General features: G+C 43.3%; 2 protein-coding genes across 3 annotated transcripts; one reads left to right on the top strand and one right to left on the bottom strand.

Annotated features, from left to right (window-relative positions):
- The first annotated feature begins 3,441 nt into the window (after nt 1–3,441).
- On the top strand, nt 3,442–6,777 carry klf11b (Kruppel like factor 11b). The gene is made up of 4 exons (XM_072689724.1): nt 3,442–3,612; nt 4,359–4,616; nt 5,104–5,971; nt 6,063–6,777. Exons 1-4 carry the CDS (start codon nt 3,571–3,573, stop codon nt 6,356–6,358), a joined length of 1,464 nt encoding a protein of 487 aa, XP_072545825.1. The 5' UTR covers nt 3,442–3,570; the 3' UTR covers nt 6,359–6,777.
- A 3,978-nt stretch (nt 6,778–10,755) lies between these two features.
- Nucleotides 10,756–15,279, bottom strand: LOC140564349 (uncharacterized). Of its 2 annotated transcripts, XM_072689725.1 has the most exons (4): nt 14,467–15,279; nt 11,863–11,912; nt 11,442–11,604; nt 10,756–11,081 (listed from the first exon to the last, which is right to left on the bottom strand). In XM_072689725.1, the coding sequence occupies exons 1-3, from the start codon at nt 14,890–14,892 to the stop codon at nt 11,505–11,507; spliced, it is 576 nt and encodes a 191-aa protein (XP_072545826.1). In that variant the 5' UTR covers nt 14,893–15,279; the 3' UTR covers nt 10,756–11,081; nt 11,442–11,504. The 2 variants fall into 2 exon arrangements, with proteins under 2 accessions (XP_072545826.1, XP_072545827.1); XM_072689726.1 differs by lacking the exon at nt 10,756–11,081 and having other exon boundaries at nt 11,097–11,604; nt 11,779–11,912.
- Between the last annotated feature and the right edge of the window lie 1,976 nt (nt 15,280–17,255).

Genomic DNA, 17,255 nt, shown 5'->3' with positions numbered 1-17,255 from the left:
TTTTACAACCACATCAGGCCTTTTATGTTCTTCATTAGAAGTAAGAAGCCACTGATCAGCCGATCCACTAAATATCGGTACTATAAATGCAAAACAGGCTTAGTCTAACCAAGCTTCAAAATTCACAGGAACATAGCTTTATTCTGACACATGACAATCCTTTTAATATTGATTTGTGCAACAACCAAAACTCTATGTTTTACCATATATGAAAGTGTCAATTACCCTCTGAGGCATACAGCACATCACGGAGGATTGTACACATCCATACTCACTGATGTGACAAGATATACACCAATCAGCCAGGACAGGGAATAATATTGATTATCTCATTATAGCGGTATCTGTCAAGAGGTGGGATATATCAGGCAGCAAGTGAACCGTGGGTTCTTGAAGGTGATGTGCTGGGTCAGAGGGTCTCTAAAACAGAGGGTTTTGAGGGGTGTTCCTGGCAACAGGGTCATGAGCACCCTAGGCTAGCCCGTCTGATTCCATCTCACAGAAGAGCTACTGAAGTAAGGTAATGCTGGCTATGTCTGGCAGAGTCCGTGCCTCTGTGGATCAGAGCAGTTTTGCTGACATGTGCGGGACCTACACACCATTAGGCACGTGGTTTTAAAGTTATGGCAGATCAGTGTAGATGCGTCTGATTGGGGACCATACTGCTTATGTAGTCATCGCCTATAATAAACAATGTGCTCCAGTCCTTTTATGGCCATAACATGTGTTGTTGCCAAGCATCCGGTCTAAGTGCCAACAGGTCTATGCCAGGGTAACTGACTCTGATCCTAAACTGAGAGTACAGATCAATTTAGGACCCATGAATATAAATAAAGATAAGAGCCCACCAGCACACACTTTTGTTTGAGAAGGCACTGGGCTCAAATCCGACTAGGAGGAAGAGGAGGATGTCAGTAAAGGTCTCTAAATATGCTTAAATGTGCATGTTCAGATACACTTTGTTCATGGGTAACAGGGAATGTATGTGACGTCATCGTCATTAGTATATATCAGGGTTTTCCAACTCCAGAGGGCAGGTGTTCACTAGTAATTAACTGAGTTGAATCAGCTGTGGTTGAGCAGTGAACTGTGCTCTCCTCTCAGAATCCAGAACTGATGACCCCTGACATAGCATGTTAATCTATGACAGAGGCCCCATCTATGGCATCTGCCCTCATTTGTTAATGTAACGCAGCATTTGCTGGCGCAGACTACGCCCTGAGATTGAACTGGAGGGCGGACTCTGAATATTTTTGGCTCAGAGTCCAGGTTGGCTTTCCTGTGGTCTGCGGCCCCCATTGGTGTGGTGAGTGATGGAAGACGGGGCGGAGGTGGGTGTAAAGTTCGTTTGACACAGAGTTGAGCTGAAAAGCGGGGGTACTTGAGGGCCAGGAGAGGGAGGTCGGGGCATGGTCCTTCACCAAAGAGTTTGTTATGTCATATCTCCACTTGTGCGAGAAGTGGTATTTCTCACTCGTGTTATTTGCACCACTAAAGCACTAAAACACTGGACACATACATTTCTGGACAAGCTGAGAGATACAGCACAGTCACTGAAAGTGAAAGAATCTTGAGGACTGAGGCGGTACAGGACTATTAGAGGATTTTACTCGAATGTGACTCGGGTTATGCAGCATTATGCAGTTTCTTTGCTGCACTGCCCACTTCTCCCAAATGACATATTGCAGTTAGCAGCAATAGAGATGCTATTCTCCCTATTACAAATCAGTGGAGCATCCACATGATATTTTTTTTAGTTTTTTTATATTGTTATTATTCATACATTTGTTCTTTATTTTTTTCTTGCCTTTTCTTTTTATTGTTGTCAAGCACTTTTGTCTCACTTGGCTATATAAATATTATAAGTGCTATATAAATAAATGTTTAAACAAAACTGAGGTTAATTGACCTCCAGACAAAAATACTAATATTACTCTTTTAATTCAATTTAATTGAATCTGTGGCATGATTATACACGTACGGATGAACAGAGGACACTACATTTAAAAGAAGTAATGGTTTTGGTCGTCATCTTGCATTCCCTCTCATGTCGAGCCCGAGAGCTTCTCCAATTCTGTGCATAAGCTAGTTTTGGACACCCTGCAACATCCACCTTTATTGCCATCAACTAATTACCAGGTCCTCATGTACTAGGTCAGGTGTGAAAGACAAGCACAATTGTGGGGGGCATCTTTGGGGGATCCGTTAACACAGAACTGATCAGTTTAGCCAGATAAATTAAACCTTAAGTCCGGCTTGTGCAATAGGTCATACAGGAACCGGGGGACATTTCTACGGGTAAAATGTTTCTGGCCAAATGATTGTGAAATATCCCGTGGTCCTGGAGTACCTCCTTGCTTGCACAGCTTACTTCCCCTTGCTGTCCCAGGTGGCCATCAACGTTGATAGCCCTTGGCTGAATGTAAGGCAGGAGTTGTGATGCCAGATGACCAAAATTCAGTGTCAGTGTCCCCAGTGTCAGAGGACGTCAACCCAGGTAAACCCAGTGTTGTTGTTGTTTTTTTATGGATGTGACTTTGATTTCCAACCAGATTTTCCCCCAAACATCCAACATCTATCCAACGTTAGAGTCCAAAGTCTTTGACATGAGTGAGACTGAGTGGGTATAATCATGAGTAAACTGTCAGGACTGCAGGACTGGGGATCTTGAGAACCACTTGACTGATACATGCATTAGTTGCAAACTGCTGATGGATGTTTTTGTGCAGAAGCGTTTCAGCTACTTCTGTCGTGACTTCAATGACAAGGGAAAAGGGGAAACGAGCTGAATCAGGCAGAACTCCTTCAGCTGAAACCAAGTTTAAATCAAGTAGGAGACCTTCATACCTCCTGCAGACAGAAACTAGCCTCGTCTCAGTGTGGCTAGCTACAATTGTAAACAGGCTTCGAGCCTCGCCGTGTGACACGCCATTACCACCCCCCGTTTCACCTCAGGTTTTTGCAGACCTGCAAATCCCACGCTAACCGCTCCTCGCTCCGCGTTTCAGCCGCTTCTTTCTTCCACCACTATAAAGCTCATTTCTCTCTCAGGGGGGAAAAAAAAGAGGCCGTGTGTGTGTGTGCGTGTGTGTGTGAGGAGCGGTGCTTTCCTCGTTCACAGCTGACCAGACGAACCCGCGTTATTATTCACCAGGCACCTCGAAGCTCGAGACCACGACCTTTAGCCCAGTTTCCCCGCACTCAGTTCACCGGGTTTACTCCGACACCGCTGACTCCCTCACACGCCCACCCACAGCCACGCACCCTGCCGCAGCCAATCGCGCCGCAGTCACGCACTGATCACGCGTCGCCGGCCGCGCTATTGGTCGAGCTCCCACACACAGCCGCTCCTCATTGGCTGCATGTTGCCACCCGCCACTCTGTTGTGGATTTTGTTTTCCTTTTTTTTCCTGCTGACTTGTTTTACTCAGCTGAGGCAGGACCTTACTGGTAACAGGGAATTTGAATTCCGGTCTCAGTCGTCACTGGACGGGCGTAGTAGCACTCACTCACTCCTTTGTTCTGTTATTCCTCGACCTGAGGAGTATTGTGAACTGTTTTCTTGAACAGATGTCAACACGACAGTTTCCCAATATGGACGAATTGCCTGAGGTAAGAACCACTATCACCACTATCTCTAATCACTCATTTTTTATGATCATTATTACTATGAGGCGTGTTTGCTTTCTCTTGTTGACATCTGCTCTCAGTGGTTGTTGTTGTTGTTGTTGTTTACGTTGTTTACTGGCACAAAGGGAAGCAAGTGAGAGTCGGCACTATTTAGCTGGCTGGCTGATATTTTGATGTCATGGTAGCTACATCCTTTTCTGACTGTGATCACAGTGTGTCAGGTTGTCTTCCAGTGTTATTTGTGACTTTTATGAGTGAGGGCTTTGAATGCTAGCCTGTTTACATGAAAAATAAATAAATACATAAATAATAAAATATTATTATAAGATGTAGGTTAGCCTCTGCTGGTACTGCTCATAATTGTGCCCATCTCCATGCCTGTAAACAACTCTCCAGCTCTTAAAAAGGCGGTTTAGGAGGAGCTTCAGTGTGAATCATAACTGTTTTTGTCTTGGCAAATAAGTTGGCTTCCTGAGGCACAAAGCAAAGGGGGGTTACTGCTTCACATGGCTAGCTGGGAAGCATGTTGTTTGTGCTGTATTTGGCAATGGGAGGAGACAAGAGTTTGAGAGAGGAAGGCCATGCGATTGAGGGTGTATCCTCAAAAGTCATTCCACCCTTACTACAAGCTGCTACTACACCGCTTCCTTGATAAGCTCAGCCAAGAGAACATAAAGCTCAGCTTTGAGAAAACACAGCCCTTATCGAATGCTCTTTGTGTTTCTCAGGGGGTTCAGATGGAGGTCCATGGGGCATTTATGGATAGAAGAAGGCACGACAGTGAGCTGTCCTCATGCAGCGTGCCGGAGTATAATGACCTGGAGGCGGCCGAAGCCCTCGTCTGCATGAGCTCCTGGTGTCAGGTGTCCTCAAGAGTCGGCGCCTTCAAACCTCGTCCTCTCACCCCAGCATCCGATTCCTGTGACTCCCTCCTGCAACCGGAACTTCCAGAGACTGCCAGAGACTTCGTCTCCCTCTCGTCATTGGTAAGGTTATACACAACAGGCAGGCTTAAGAAAGAAAGATAAGTCAGCCATAAGCATCCTCGAAATCTCTTTAGTGTATGAACACCCTCGCTGGAGGAGAAAGAAAGACACGTGACCTCTCGTGTTACAGCGAGTGGAGCAGGCTTCTTTTCAGGGTCTGATTTGTTTGCTGAACTCCTTGGGATGGTTTTATGGTAGCCCAGACAGGTGGTATTCTATAGATAAGCCTGGTCCCCTGGGTGAACTTCAGCCCGAGCGTCAGTGTGCAATTACTAAGCTCACCCACGCAGTACTAACACCCCAAGATAAACAGGGACATTATGCTACAGAATTTATATTGGCAATTAGTTAGGTCAGCTTGCAAGGGCGCTACGACATTTTTTAGTAGCTTTGAAATGGCTGACTGAGTGCAGAAGATGTTTCACATTCAGACTGAATATCTCGGGCCTATGTGTGGTTAACACTTTGCTTCTTCTCCTTTGTGCAGTGCATGACCCCGCCGCACAGCCCCAATTTTGCGGAGACCTCCACTACCCTGCCAGCGCCAAATTCCCCCCTGGGTCGACGCTGCTCCAGCATGGTCAGCTCCAGACTTCAGCGACCCGCTGTGGCCTCCATCACTGAGATGTCTCCTCAGGTTCCCTCTGCTGAAAAGCAGTCCTCCCCACCCTGCAGAGCCATGGCAACCAGCGTCATTCGTCACACAGCTGACAGCTCCCTCTACCAGAACATTCCACAGACTGTCCACCATCAGAAACCAGCCCTTACACAGACACAGCAACTACAGCAGCCAGCACAGCCAGAGGTTCCTTCACCAGCCACTTCACCAGTCAGTTCACCCTGCCAACCCCAGACAGACAGCACTGCGTCAGTCACGTGTCCCAACAGCAGCACCCCCACTTCCGATGAAAAGGCCGATCTCAAGTCATCTCCTGGCTCGCCACCTCCCACCTCCAGTCCGCCAATCATATGTCAGATGTTTCCAGTGGCTCAGTCAGGAGTCATCTCGGCGGCATTCATCCAGAGTCCGGTTCCAAGGCCCAGTTCTGGGGTCAAGTCCATCCTCCCGCAGCCACTCTTCATGGGTTCACCAGTGGCCCAGGGCACAGTGATGCTGGTGATGCCCCAGGCGTCAGTGTCTCAGACACCGCAGTGTCCACAGCAGACAGTCGTTACTCTGGGTAACACCAAGCTGCTGCCTCTAGCACCTGCACCTATCTATGTGCCGTCGGGGCAGAGCAGCGCCACGCAAATGGACTTCTCCCGCAGACGCAACTACGTTTGCAACTTCCCTGGCTGCAGGAAGACCTACTTCAAAAGCTCACATCTCAAAGCACATCTCAGAACTCACACAGGTAGGACAGAGCTCCATCTGGCGTGTACAGAAGATGTTTAAAGGTCTTTCTTTAGTATTTCTCTGACATGTTTTTCCCTCGTCTTCTGCAGGTGAGAAGCCCTTCAGCTGTAACTGGGAAGGCTGCGAGAAAAAATTTGCCCGCTCCGACGAGCTCTCCCGTCACCGGAGAACACATACGGGAGAGAAGAAGTTTGTCTGTCCCGTTTGTGACAGAAGATTCATGCGCAGTGACCACCTTACGAAGCATGCTCGTCGCCACATGACCACCAAGAAGGTCCCCTCCTGGCAGACGGAGGTGAGGAACCTCAACAAGATAACAACAGCCAAAGCTCTGCCCACAGCTTCTGCTCTGCCAATCAGCATGCTGTTACCAGCTTCGAACTGAACCCGATCCAGAGCTGACCTCCGGCTATACAGGGACTCTATTGGAGGACAAGGCTGCTAATTATCTCATGGACATTTGTAAACATGCACTGGACTCTTCCTTCTCTTCTCTTCTACTGCTCGTTTTGTATACGCTGCAACGAATATGATGTTTTGTTTACTTACTTGTTATAATGATTCATGCACTCTATATATATATTTTGTTTGTGCCAAAGTCTTTGTACTATGTTCGTCTTAGAATTTCATCTGTCCTGTATATATACACGTGACTTTTCTTTCAGAAAAATGAACATTCTGTTCTTTACTGCCTAAAATTATATATATAAAAATTTACTTATGAATAATTATCCACACTGTGATCATCATATTGTGTGTTCCCTTTTATTTAATACTCATTTTTAGTAAACAATGATGAATGAATCATTTGTTCCTGTTGTTCTTCCGTACAGAGTGTTCTGTGGTAGGAACCGCCCAAATGAACATGACATTTCTAGCAAGGTCAAACAGAGGAAGCGCGGCATTTGAAAAAAAGATTCACGATGATGACGAAGCACTGAGTAGTCAATCTGTGGCCCCCGGGCCTTCTTCTAGTCACGCTGTTTCCTGACTAATTTTGCTGACACAGCTCTGGAACATTTCCTGTGTGCTTTGTGAGGTACTGAGCTGTGGATCGGTGTTCTCACATTCAGCACTAATCCAGATCAGGCAGCCATGCAGTTAAACAGTAGTGACTTCATTCACAGCAGCCAGGCCTCAGGACAGGAGAAGTCTAGTCTAGCAAAATCTACATCTACACTAGAGATGTTGGGAGTGTTCTACTCCAGAAAAGCTACATGACATCCTGCCCACGAGACTGTGGACATTATAACACATTTACAGTTCCACATTAATAAAGGCTACATCATTCATACACACACCTATACAAGCACAACTGTACAAACATCGGCTGTTATGTAACACATATAGATGAAACAGATAGAATTTAATACAGCTTAAAGTGAGAAGAAGCTTAAATACAGAAGACCCCTCAGCTCCACACAGCTGTGTGAACATCATGACGAACTTCTCATCTTCTGTGGGTGAAAAAAAAAAAACATCACACGCCCAGTAACTATGTAAACACGGTCCAATCGGGTTGCGAGGTTAACCAGACCAGTGGGAGGCGCGACCAATCGTTTTCCTCTAACGGTTCCCGCCCCCTCGCCTCTCTCCGCGGCCGCTTCCCGGAGCTTCAGGCTGAGACTATTGGGATTTGAACCGTAACAGCGACACCTAGTGGAGAACGACGGATACACCTGCAGAACCGTTCATTTTATTTTGATGGAAAACTGCTATTCTAGAGAAATTCCAGTGTCGTAAATGCTTGTAGGTATTTTAATAAAAATGCTACGTTTTACTTTATAGTTTAATTTCTTACAGAAGCAGAGTTAAAGAGTAATGGTCCATTAGTTACTCAAGCAACAAATTAACCCAGTTTATGCGATGAGATCCAGCAGTTTGAACACAGCAATGCTTCGGTTCATCCATTTATTAATCTTCTTAACCACTTGTCCTTACAAATCCATCTGATCTCACACACACACACACACACACACACACACACACACACACACACACACACCTAGTGAGACATTTACCATTCACCTACCGTGCGTGTTGTAGAGGTAGGAGGGCCAGTCCACCAGAAACGTATCTAATCTTCTACCCTGAATTTTTATTTTTATTTTTTTTACTAATTAATTGCTGAAACTGGTCTAATCCAAAAATGCAAAAAGGGTTTGATTGATTTGTGTGAGTTGTATTGTAAAACAAATTCTAATACATTAAATTTTAAAATAATAAAACCTGAAATAAGGGTTGTCCCGAGCCACATAATACCTAATCTTTCATAGTTTTTTTTTTTTTTTTAAGAATATAACACATTTAGGGAGTTATGATCCACATAAACCATGAAATTATACAAACATTGTACAAATAATGTTTTTTTTGTTTGTTTTTTTTGTGAGGTCCTGTCACGTTTACCTTTACAGCTGCTGTAATCAACTGGGATTTGGCACGGTTTATAAAGTCTTGCTGACTCAGTAAGAAAGTACAGCCGGATTTATTAGTTTGTTTTTCATCTTCTACGGATTTCGGCAAAAGGACATTACCCCTCCACTTCTCTGCGCTGGGTGCAGCTCCTGGTCATTGTGGCTCTGCAGAGTGAAGACTGCTGCGTTCTGCCCCCTGGTTGCGCGCGCATCTCTGTGTCTACGCGTTAAACCGCTTTCAGGGTAATGACAGAGGAAGTGACATCACCAGATCAAGGTGACGCTGATGTCGATTAAGGTTTAGGAGTTTTCCCCTTTAGTTTGAAGTTGTTTATTATCTTTATTGTATATAATATAAAGGTTATGCATGCGTAGAGACTTTTCATGCTCATAAACAAACGTTTTTATTTTGGTGTATTTTTTTAAGAAGGCTTATGTCACATTGTTTTGGAGGTTGCACTTTATAATTTGATGCTATTTCAGTATATATAGATATAATTGTAATTTTAATTAGCTTTGAGATAAATTAGTCTAAAATTACTTATTATTGGCATCAGCCAATAATAAGAAATTAAAACTATATATTTAAAATTAAAGAACAGAAATATAGGACATCATATAAAAATGAGGAAAAAAAATAGATGAATTAATCTCTACTGTGCAGATGAAGGTTGGATTCCACAACCAGCACTGCTCCCAGCGGACCACATACACACATACTTAAACTACACACACGATCAGGGAACATTGCAAAATACTATGTGCAATACCCCCCCATGTGCAATTAATATTCATTTGCAATAAGCTGTAAATAATATTGTTATTGCTTTTTAATTCTTATTTATATTGTGTATATAGTGCAAATTATTTATCTACATTTTTGTAACTGAGTGTCTGGCTATCCCTTTCTGCTGTGACACTGAGAATTTCCCCACTGCGGGACTAATAAAGGATTATCTTATCTTATCTTATCTTATCTTATCTTATCTTATCTTATCTTATCTTATCCACCACTACATGTTTGTAGTGGTGAAGGCATGAGTGCCTGGTGGTAATTTTGTCCTTACTATCCACTACATTTAACTGAAATATGGCTAATATTATTTATAGGACTAAAGGATGTAAAGATCGAACCCACAACACCAGGCCCCTAGAACTATTCAGCACTGTGCTAGCCTAAATACAACCAACCCTGCTGAACTGAGTGATGTAGTCACCACTGCACTAGACTATGATCAAAAGAATCTCCAAGGTTCTTGGTAAATTTTGCCAGGAGCGGCCAACCAGCCAAAATGTCTCTAAAGGGCGCAGAGGTGAAATCATCGGTCAAGCGGTCAGCAATCGTTTCAGGTGATTATCCAAGTAACTGCAGGTTACTTGCATCTGTAGCAGCTAAGTTCAGCAGCCCACAGGAAGAAAAATACAGTCAGCATTCATGAGTCTATGGTAAGAACTATGTGGAACCTGAACAACACGCTGCTCTTTACAGAACCTTGTCCTGTATCTAGGGATTCTCATAAAGACTCATCTGTCCATCGCTGAAGCTGAAACATGGTTGAGTTACACAGCAGGACAATGATCCAAACCAATAAAGCAACAAAATGAATGTTTTGGTGCAGCCTAGCCACAGTCCTGACTTGAACCTAGCAGAGATGTTGCTACAGGGCGTCAAATGAGCAGTTCATGCTGAAACACCTTCCTTTATATCTGAATTAAAGCCGTAAAGTTATTCATTTTAAGAGGGCAATTATTTCTTTTTTTCAGGCCCTGAGTCAGGGCTGCCCATAGTACCATAAAGTGCCATTCAATTACCCTAATCTCACCCCCTCATCTAATGAACAAACCCGTTCTGATACCAGACAGAACTTACTGCATTCTTACACTATATGTCCAAATGTTTGTGGACACCCCTTCCAATGAATGCAGTCAGCTATTTTAAGCCCTTTGCGCCCATTGCTGACACAGATGTGCAAATGCACACGCAGAGCTTGTATAGTCTCTGTAGAGAAGCACTGCCAATAGAATATGACTCTCTGGAGCGGATAAACATGAACCTATTGGCACTGTGCCTAATGCCATGCATAGGCGAGAGGAGTATCAAGCCCCCTAGCATTGGGCTGTGGAGTGTGGAATGATGGTGCTCCATCCAGTACTTTTGGGATGAGCTGGGGTGGTGATCAGCCAACATCCTGACCTCACTTACGCTCTTGTGGCTGAATGCAATCAAACCCTCACAGCAATGCTTCAAACTCAGTAAAGTAGAAAGATTTCCTTAACAGTAGAGACAGTCACTCTAACAAAAGCTGGGTGAACTTGTTTTTTGAATACCATGATTTGATTTCAGAAGAATCAGCAGATGTCCCCATACTTCTGTCCATATAATGTATTTATCTTCTGATAAATGATGCATTAGAGTAAAATATATAGAGAATTGTTATTAAATACATTTGTATTTTTTTAAGCTGTTACTTTCTCTGTTCAGATCATAAACATTGCACTTTGCCCAACCAAGACAAAAAAAATAAAAATTCTATTTGACCACAAACTGTCATTCTCGCTCTTCACCACCAGGTGGAGACTGTTACAGTCCAGTCAGCCAGACGCCGGGGTGCTGAAGGGGCCTTCATCCAGCCCCTAAAACCAAAGTCTGCTGATGTGCATTCCAGTCCTGCAGGGTGGAGGGCCGAGGAGCAACTGTGGTCAGGAAATGGAACTTTAACATACATTCCAGACGTGTACATTTCCCCCCTCCTTAAAACAGCCAAGTTTAGCATGCAAGGAAATACAGAAGTTCTTCTACTGTGATGAACGCAGATCAGAACTCAGTAGAACTCAGTAACTGACCAGTTTTACAAGAACCAGGTGGAGCATGAGCCTATTTATTGCTCTTTATTGCAAAACGTCAAGAGAATATATATATATAGAATAACTTTGGCAACCATCTGCACACGTCTTAGATACAAAAGACTGTTTTAACTTAACTTCTGAAAATATAGTTTTATATAAAAATTCATCCAGGCACATGACATACACATTTTATATTAAAAGGCTTACAATGTTTTAGGCTGTGCTGTAATACAGCTGGTATCTAGGAAAATGCATCCAAAATGAGCTGCCTTAGCCGAATTCTCTCTCTATGATGTTCATCAGGTCTTCTTCGGAAGCATCATAAAAGACAGGCAAGGCCAGGGGCGGGTGCTCACAGAGTCCAGGAAGGCTAAAGAGGAACAACAGCAGTGTTTTAAGTACCAATAATCAATAATAATAGTGTATTCAATGATGGGCGTCTGCTTGTAAGGCACAGCAGAGGAGAATTTAGGAAGGAGATCAGCTTTTAGAACCGTGTTCTGTTAAAAAGGCAGCACTGGATGCCTGTGTGGTTACGCTATACCTGAAGCTTCATTAGCCAAAGGCCAGCCTGTTGTTGGAAGCGGAGTGTCACCCATCAATAATTGATAGAAAGGAGGCTTCTTACCAAGCTGCCTTTGTGCACACAGGATCCGCTCTCCCTCCTGCCACTGGCTTCTGTGGAGAGATATATCTTTATTAATGAGACCCTTAAAAAGTCCCTGGATTAATCCAGCCTAAAGCTTATTAGGCATAAAGTTATAGGAGCTAGGGGTGTTTTATTAATCAGCACATGCAGTAATTCTTACTGTACTCAATAACAGTGGCAATAAGGGGCAGTGGTGGCTCAGCAGTTAGAGCGCTGGGATATCGATAACAGGGTTGTGGGTTCGATTCCCGGGCTCGGCAAGCTGCCACTGTTGGGCCCTTGAGCAAGGCCCTTTACCCTCTCTGCTCCCCGGGCGCTGGAGTTGGCTGCCCACCGCTCTGGGTGTGTGTGTGTACTCACTGCCCCTAACACGTGTGTGTGTGAGTGTGTGTGAGTGTGTGTTCACTACCAGATGGGTTAAATGCGGAGGACACATTTCGCTGTACAGTCCACACTGTACAGTGACGAATACGTGCACCTTTATCCTTTATCCTTTTAACCTTAGAATTATAGCATTGCGTTTCCCTGCTGTGGTGCACTATCAAAATGCTGGTTGAAGAATAATGGCTTGGGGGTGGTTAACAGTAGAGCTGGGCCATGTAGCAAAAGTACTGAATCACGATTCACAGACATTTTTACAATAAGTGATAAATACCACAATATTATGACACAATATTGTGCCAGCTTTTGGAAATATCTATTATAAAAATATATTAGAACAAAGTCTGCTGCACTAAATAATGAAACATGCACACTGTGTATCACAATAACCAAATATGTTGTGATAAACAAATGTAAATCATAATGACGACAAAATAAAAAACATATTGCTCATCTGTGGTTAACAATGGTTTACAGTGCAATTAGCATACAATACTCAGTTAGTATATATAGTATACCCCTTATCCGGAGTTTGCCTTTTTAGTTTAGTTTAGTCACTGGAATTGTCTGGCTGTGAGCTCAAACGAATGGAAGTCAGTTCCGTTTAGGAATGTATTTTACCCCCGATCCGATCCAAGTCTCTTAATGCTGAGTATCTTTGTGTGTGTAGTGGTACACAATCTGGACTGATATCGGCCTACTGTGAAATAACTGCTTTATAGTGGGTGACTGTGCTGTGATTTGGGTTTCTATAACCTGTGTGTGTGTGTGTGTGTATTAGCATTAGTATTAGACTACATTCGGTTCTGAATGAGCTTCGGTGCTGGTTTACGAACAAAGAAAGGCTTGCGGTTCTCCCCGCTGGTGAAACAGAGTGCTTCAGCATTAGAAAGTTTCAGATATCATGTTGTGTTTTCATGTCCCACTGAAAAATGGCTCCACACTGCAGACTCTAAACCCTTTTCTGTACCTTCTGAGAACGTCCTTACTGCTGGCGCATGGGCAGTAATGCCCGTTAATGGAAACCTTGAGGACACCAATCAATGCTCTGAACACTGTGGTTAAAGCAAAGACTTAGAACTAGATTTGGCTTAAAATAGCTAATACCCGGTCCATTAAAATATGCCTAGTTACGTTGTCCTCATAGTTCCAGTCAATTTGTGACAAGAAATGTTTATTATTTTTAATTTATTTACCGGTCCTGATGTTTGCCTTGCCCCACTTTGTCATATTTTCATCCAATCCAAATGAACTGCTTCCCACACATTCTTCACTGCTGTCCACAGGCCTTCTACAGAGGTCAGAGGTCATTTTCTTTGTGGCCTATATACCTTCAACAACACAGTCCCAGAAGTTCTTAGTGACATTTAAATCTGGCGATTGTGTTCACTAGGTCACGTGGCATCACCTAAACGTCCTCACCCCTCAACCAACTCAATTTCTTGATGAGCAGTGTGGCATCTTGCACTGTCTTCCTGGCATATCAACAAAAACAAGGATAAGGATAAGATCCCTTCAGAACAAACCCAAACCATCAATGTATGCCATCTGTACATCTGGCTTTTAACTGCCAGTGTAATTATCCGAATTACCATAAAGTTTGGTGTCTTCAAATGAATAAAGTCAATAAAATGGGTTGGGTTGGGTATGGGTTAACAGTAGCTGTGAAGACATGAAAATCACATGACTTTTAGGGCAAATCATTTCTAAAAGAAAAAATATATTACAAAATCATTTATTATTACAATCTAATTTTATTTTATTACATGTCTAATATATATAGATCATTCCTATTGGTTCATTCATCATGAAATTTAATAACAATAATAGAAAGAACAACAGTTAGATTCACATAATATCAGAATGTGCAAAAATTGAGATGCATGGTGAATGCAAATAAATATTATGAATATATTGTGGATAAAATGACTGAATGTGGGGTGGCACATCTAGCCTGGATGGCTTATATATATGATTTAGGCCTTTTTAACACTGACTTTTCAGTGTCCCAAGTTTCCAACAGATCTGTCCCACATTAGGACATGGCAGGTTATCTGAGACTGTCCCACATGCGTCCTGACAGGTCTAGCATTTCTGTTATGAATGAGACACCAGAGGATTGTGAGACACCAGAGGATTGTGAGACACCAGAGGATTGTGAGACCCCCCCACCACCACTTCTCTAGGGTCTGGTTTACTTACATGGCTCGTTTCCTCTCTGTCTTCAGAGAAATGATGACCCCTGCTCAGTCCTTCACCGTACACCACTCTGATACTGCCATCGCTGCTGGTGTTGGTGGTCTGACCTCCTTGGCCATAGCAGAGGCCGCAGGTTTTGGAGCTGAAGAAAGCTTTCTGGAAGAGCCTCCTGCTCAGCCCACCGTCTGCGCTTCCACACGCTCCGAGGATCCTCTCCACTTCCGTCTCAAGCTTCTCCTCGTCGGACACAGGACCCGATTCCCGCCCCTCGCTGTGAAAGTGTCGCTGGGATCTTCTCAGATCTGAAGCCGGAGCTTTGGGCGAGCTGAAGAGACGACCACCCTCCAGATTCCCCCTGCGCTCGAGCGCGTTGTTCTGTGTCTCGAGCGCAGGTGCGACTCTCTTAGCTCTGCTAGCAGCGCTGCCCATACTGATCCAGCGGGGCAGGGGAGCTCGAGCCCCTACTGGAGGAGCATCAGCCGGGTCAACCAGGCATCTTTCCTCACAGGAATCGCGTGGAAAACACTCTGGCAGCCTCTTGGGTACTTATAATGCTTCAATCGGAATGTTAAAAAATCAAAAAGCAAAAATAATAACTGCACAGGAGTGTCACACACACACACACACACACACACACACCCAGGAGGCGACGAAGCTGTAAAAGTCCAAATCTGTACAGGAAAGAAAGCAGGATTCTGCTCTGACTCTTCAGGATGGTCACGTTATTAAATCATGTGTTGCTTTTCTTGCATTCCAGTCTCAGCAAAACAGCATCCATGTGTCCAACCAGGAGAAGCGAGACAGTCCAGCCATCTGGACGTGTGGTGGGTTGTGGGAGTTACACAACACAGCTCCACACACACACACACACACACACATACACACACACACACATACACATACACACTACTGACAGAGCATACTGGCAAAGGAAGTGAAGGAGAAAAAAAGCCCACACAGCCTGAAAAGCCTTGTTATTATTGCTGTGAGGCTGAGCAGTCACTGTTCACTCTTTTAATCTTTTTTATTATTATTATTATAATTACCAATATCCAGAAATGCTTAAATGTGCACTTCTACATTTGTATGCTATTCCTCCTCCCATAATTCATTCAATTTACATGACCATTTTTCAAATCGTCCTATCTATCCCCATAAAGACAGACCGGCTGGTTGGTTTTGCTGCAGTGCCTTTAAGGCTGGTGTATGTACATAATGTTCCACCATACATAAACTTAAATAAAGAAAAGCTATAGTGTATGTCTGTTGCAGGCACATTCCTGGGCTGCATGATTTGGGCCTCTTCATCTGTGAAAACACTGAATTGCCTGCTACAGTATGAACAGCGACAGGGTAGACGTGAGTCGGCTTTGCGTCTTTGAGTTCAATGTTACAGTGTTTCAAATCTAATCCAGGGCATTTAGTGTCTTTCAAGATCAAGATCTCAAGAAAAGAAAAGTAATATCATTGTTCCCCACAACAACACACAAACTCAAATATTGCATTTGACAGAAGTAAAAAAAAAAGCTTCTTAACAAGGTCAATGCAAAAACCTTTGATGAGCAGGTTCAAATAGGTTCAAAAAAATAAAGAGATACAAGAGTGTAGTGTGACAGTGATGATATACTAAACACATTAAATATAATTGTGACAAGAGCCAAACTGTGAAGGCTAGACGACTGATTAAGAACATCAGGCAGAGTCTTGTGGGGTGTTCCTGGTAAGCAGTGGTCAGTACCCACTAACAGTGTGTACCGGTGAACAGGCGACATGGGCATCTATGGCTCATTGATGCAATTCATAGAGGCGCCATCTGCTGTGTTGGTAAATGTCTTGGTGATAGATGCCACAGGACAACTTCAGAGGTCTTGTTGTGTTAATAGGCACTATTAGGCATGTGGTACTATTGTTATGGCTGATCCGTGTACAGCGTCTGGCAATTTAGCCAGACAATTCAATCAGGTCAGCTGCTGCTGTTGGCTGAATTTGCAGACGTATGTAAACATGCTGGTTATGACATCATCACCAAAACAATGCATTAAAACCTTGCATTGTTTTTAGAGCTCGGTTTGTAAAAAATGAATAGTTTGGTGGAAAATCTAATGAACATGTTTAATCACTTATCATCATATGCCCCCACCTCCCCAGTTGATCAGCTAAGACATGTTTGGTGTCTGATTCGTGCTTATTTAGTTTCAAATCAGTGACTGTCACCAATCTCCATAAATTTACATTTACATTTACATTTATGGCATTTAGCAGACGCTCTTATCCAGAGCGACTTACAAAGTGCTTTGCTATTTACCCAAGAAAAACCTCAGCTAGTTAGAATAGAATAGACCAATAATTCAAAGGATACCTCTAAGCTTAGACATTACTAAACACAAGACAATAAGGTGACCATAGTACTCTAATCGTCCAAGTACTCTCTGAAGAGGTGGGTCTTCAGTCTGCGTTTGAAATACACTCAAATATGTCTCTCAATGATCCCCATGAAACATCTCAGCATAAGCAGAATAGTGGGGCAGCCATTCAGAGTAACCAGAAATACATACCCGAGCACAGTATGTAGTTTTATTCCAGCATCTTGATCCAGTTTGAAAGCAGAATAGTATCCAATCCAATATTAGTATTCATTTTTTAATGAAATCTACCCATGCAATTTTACTAAATCTTACATCTTGTGGCTTTTTGAAGCAAATACATGAAGATTTTGGCATGTATTTACCAAGAAGAGACTGGTGACTCCAATCTCCAGTATTTGTTAGCAATATTTGCTTAGGTGAAACCCT

This window comes from Salminus brasiliensis, chromosome 10, assembly GCF_030463535.1.
Source record: "Salminus brasiliensis chromosome 10, fSalBra1.hap2, whole genome shotgun sequence".
NCBI classification, from domain to species: Eukaryota; Metazoa; Chordata; class Actinopteri; order Characiformes; family Bryconidae; genus Salminus; species Salminus brasiliensis.
This window is presented reverse-complemented; position numbering and strand designations above follow the sequence as displayed.

Coding starts and splice junctions, on each gene's coding strand:
- klf11b (XM_072689724.1), top strand. CDS start 3,571: ATGTCAACACGACAGTTTCCCAATATGGACGAATTGCCTGAG. Junction 4,617..5,103: donor TCGTCTCCCTCTCGTCATTG/GTAAGGTTATAC, acceptor TCCTTTGTGCAG/TGCATGACCCCGCCGCACAG. Junction 5,972..6,062: donor ACATCTCAGAACTCACACAG/GTAGGACAGAGC, acceptor CGTCTTCTGCAG/GTGAGAAGCCCTTCAGCTGT.
- LOC140564349 (XM_072689725.1), bottom strand. CDS start 14,892: ATGGGCAGCGCTGCTAGCAGAGCTAAGAGAGTCGCACCTGCGCTCGAG. Junction 11,913..14,466: donor ACAGAGAGGAAACGAGCCAT/GTAAGTAAACCA, acceptor ATCTCTCCACAG/AAGCCAGTGGCAGGAGGGAG. Junction 11,605..11,862: donor GTGTGCACAAAGGCAGCTTG/GTAAGAAGCCTC, acceptor GTTCCTCTTTAG/CCTTCCTGGACTCTGTGAGC.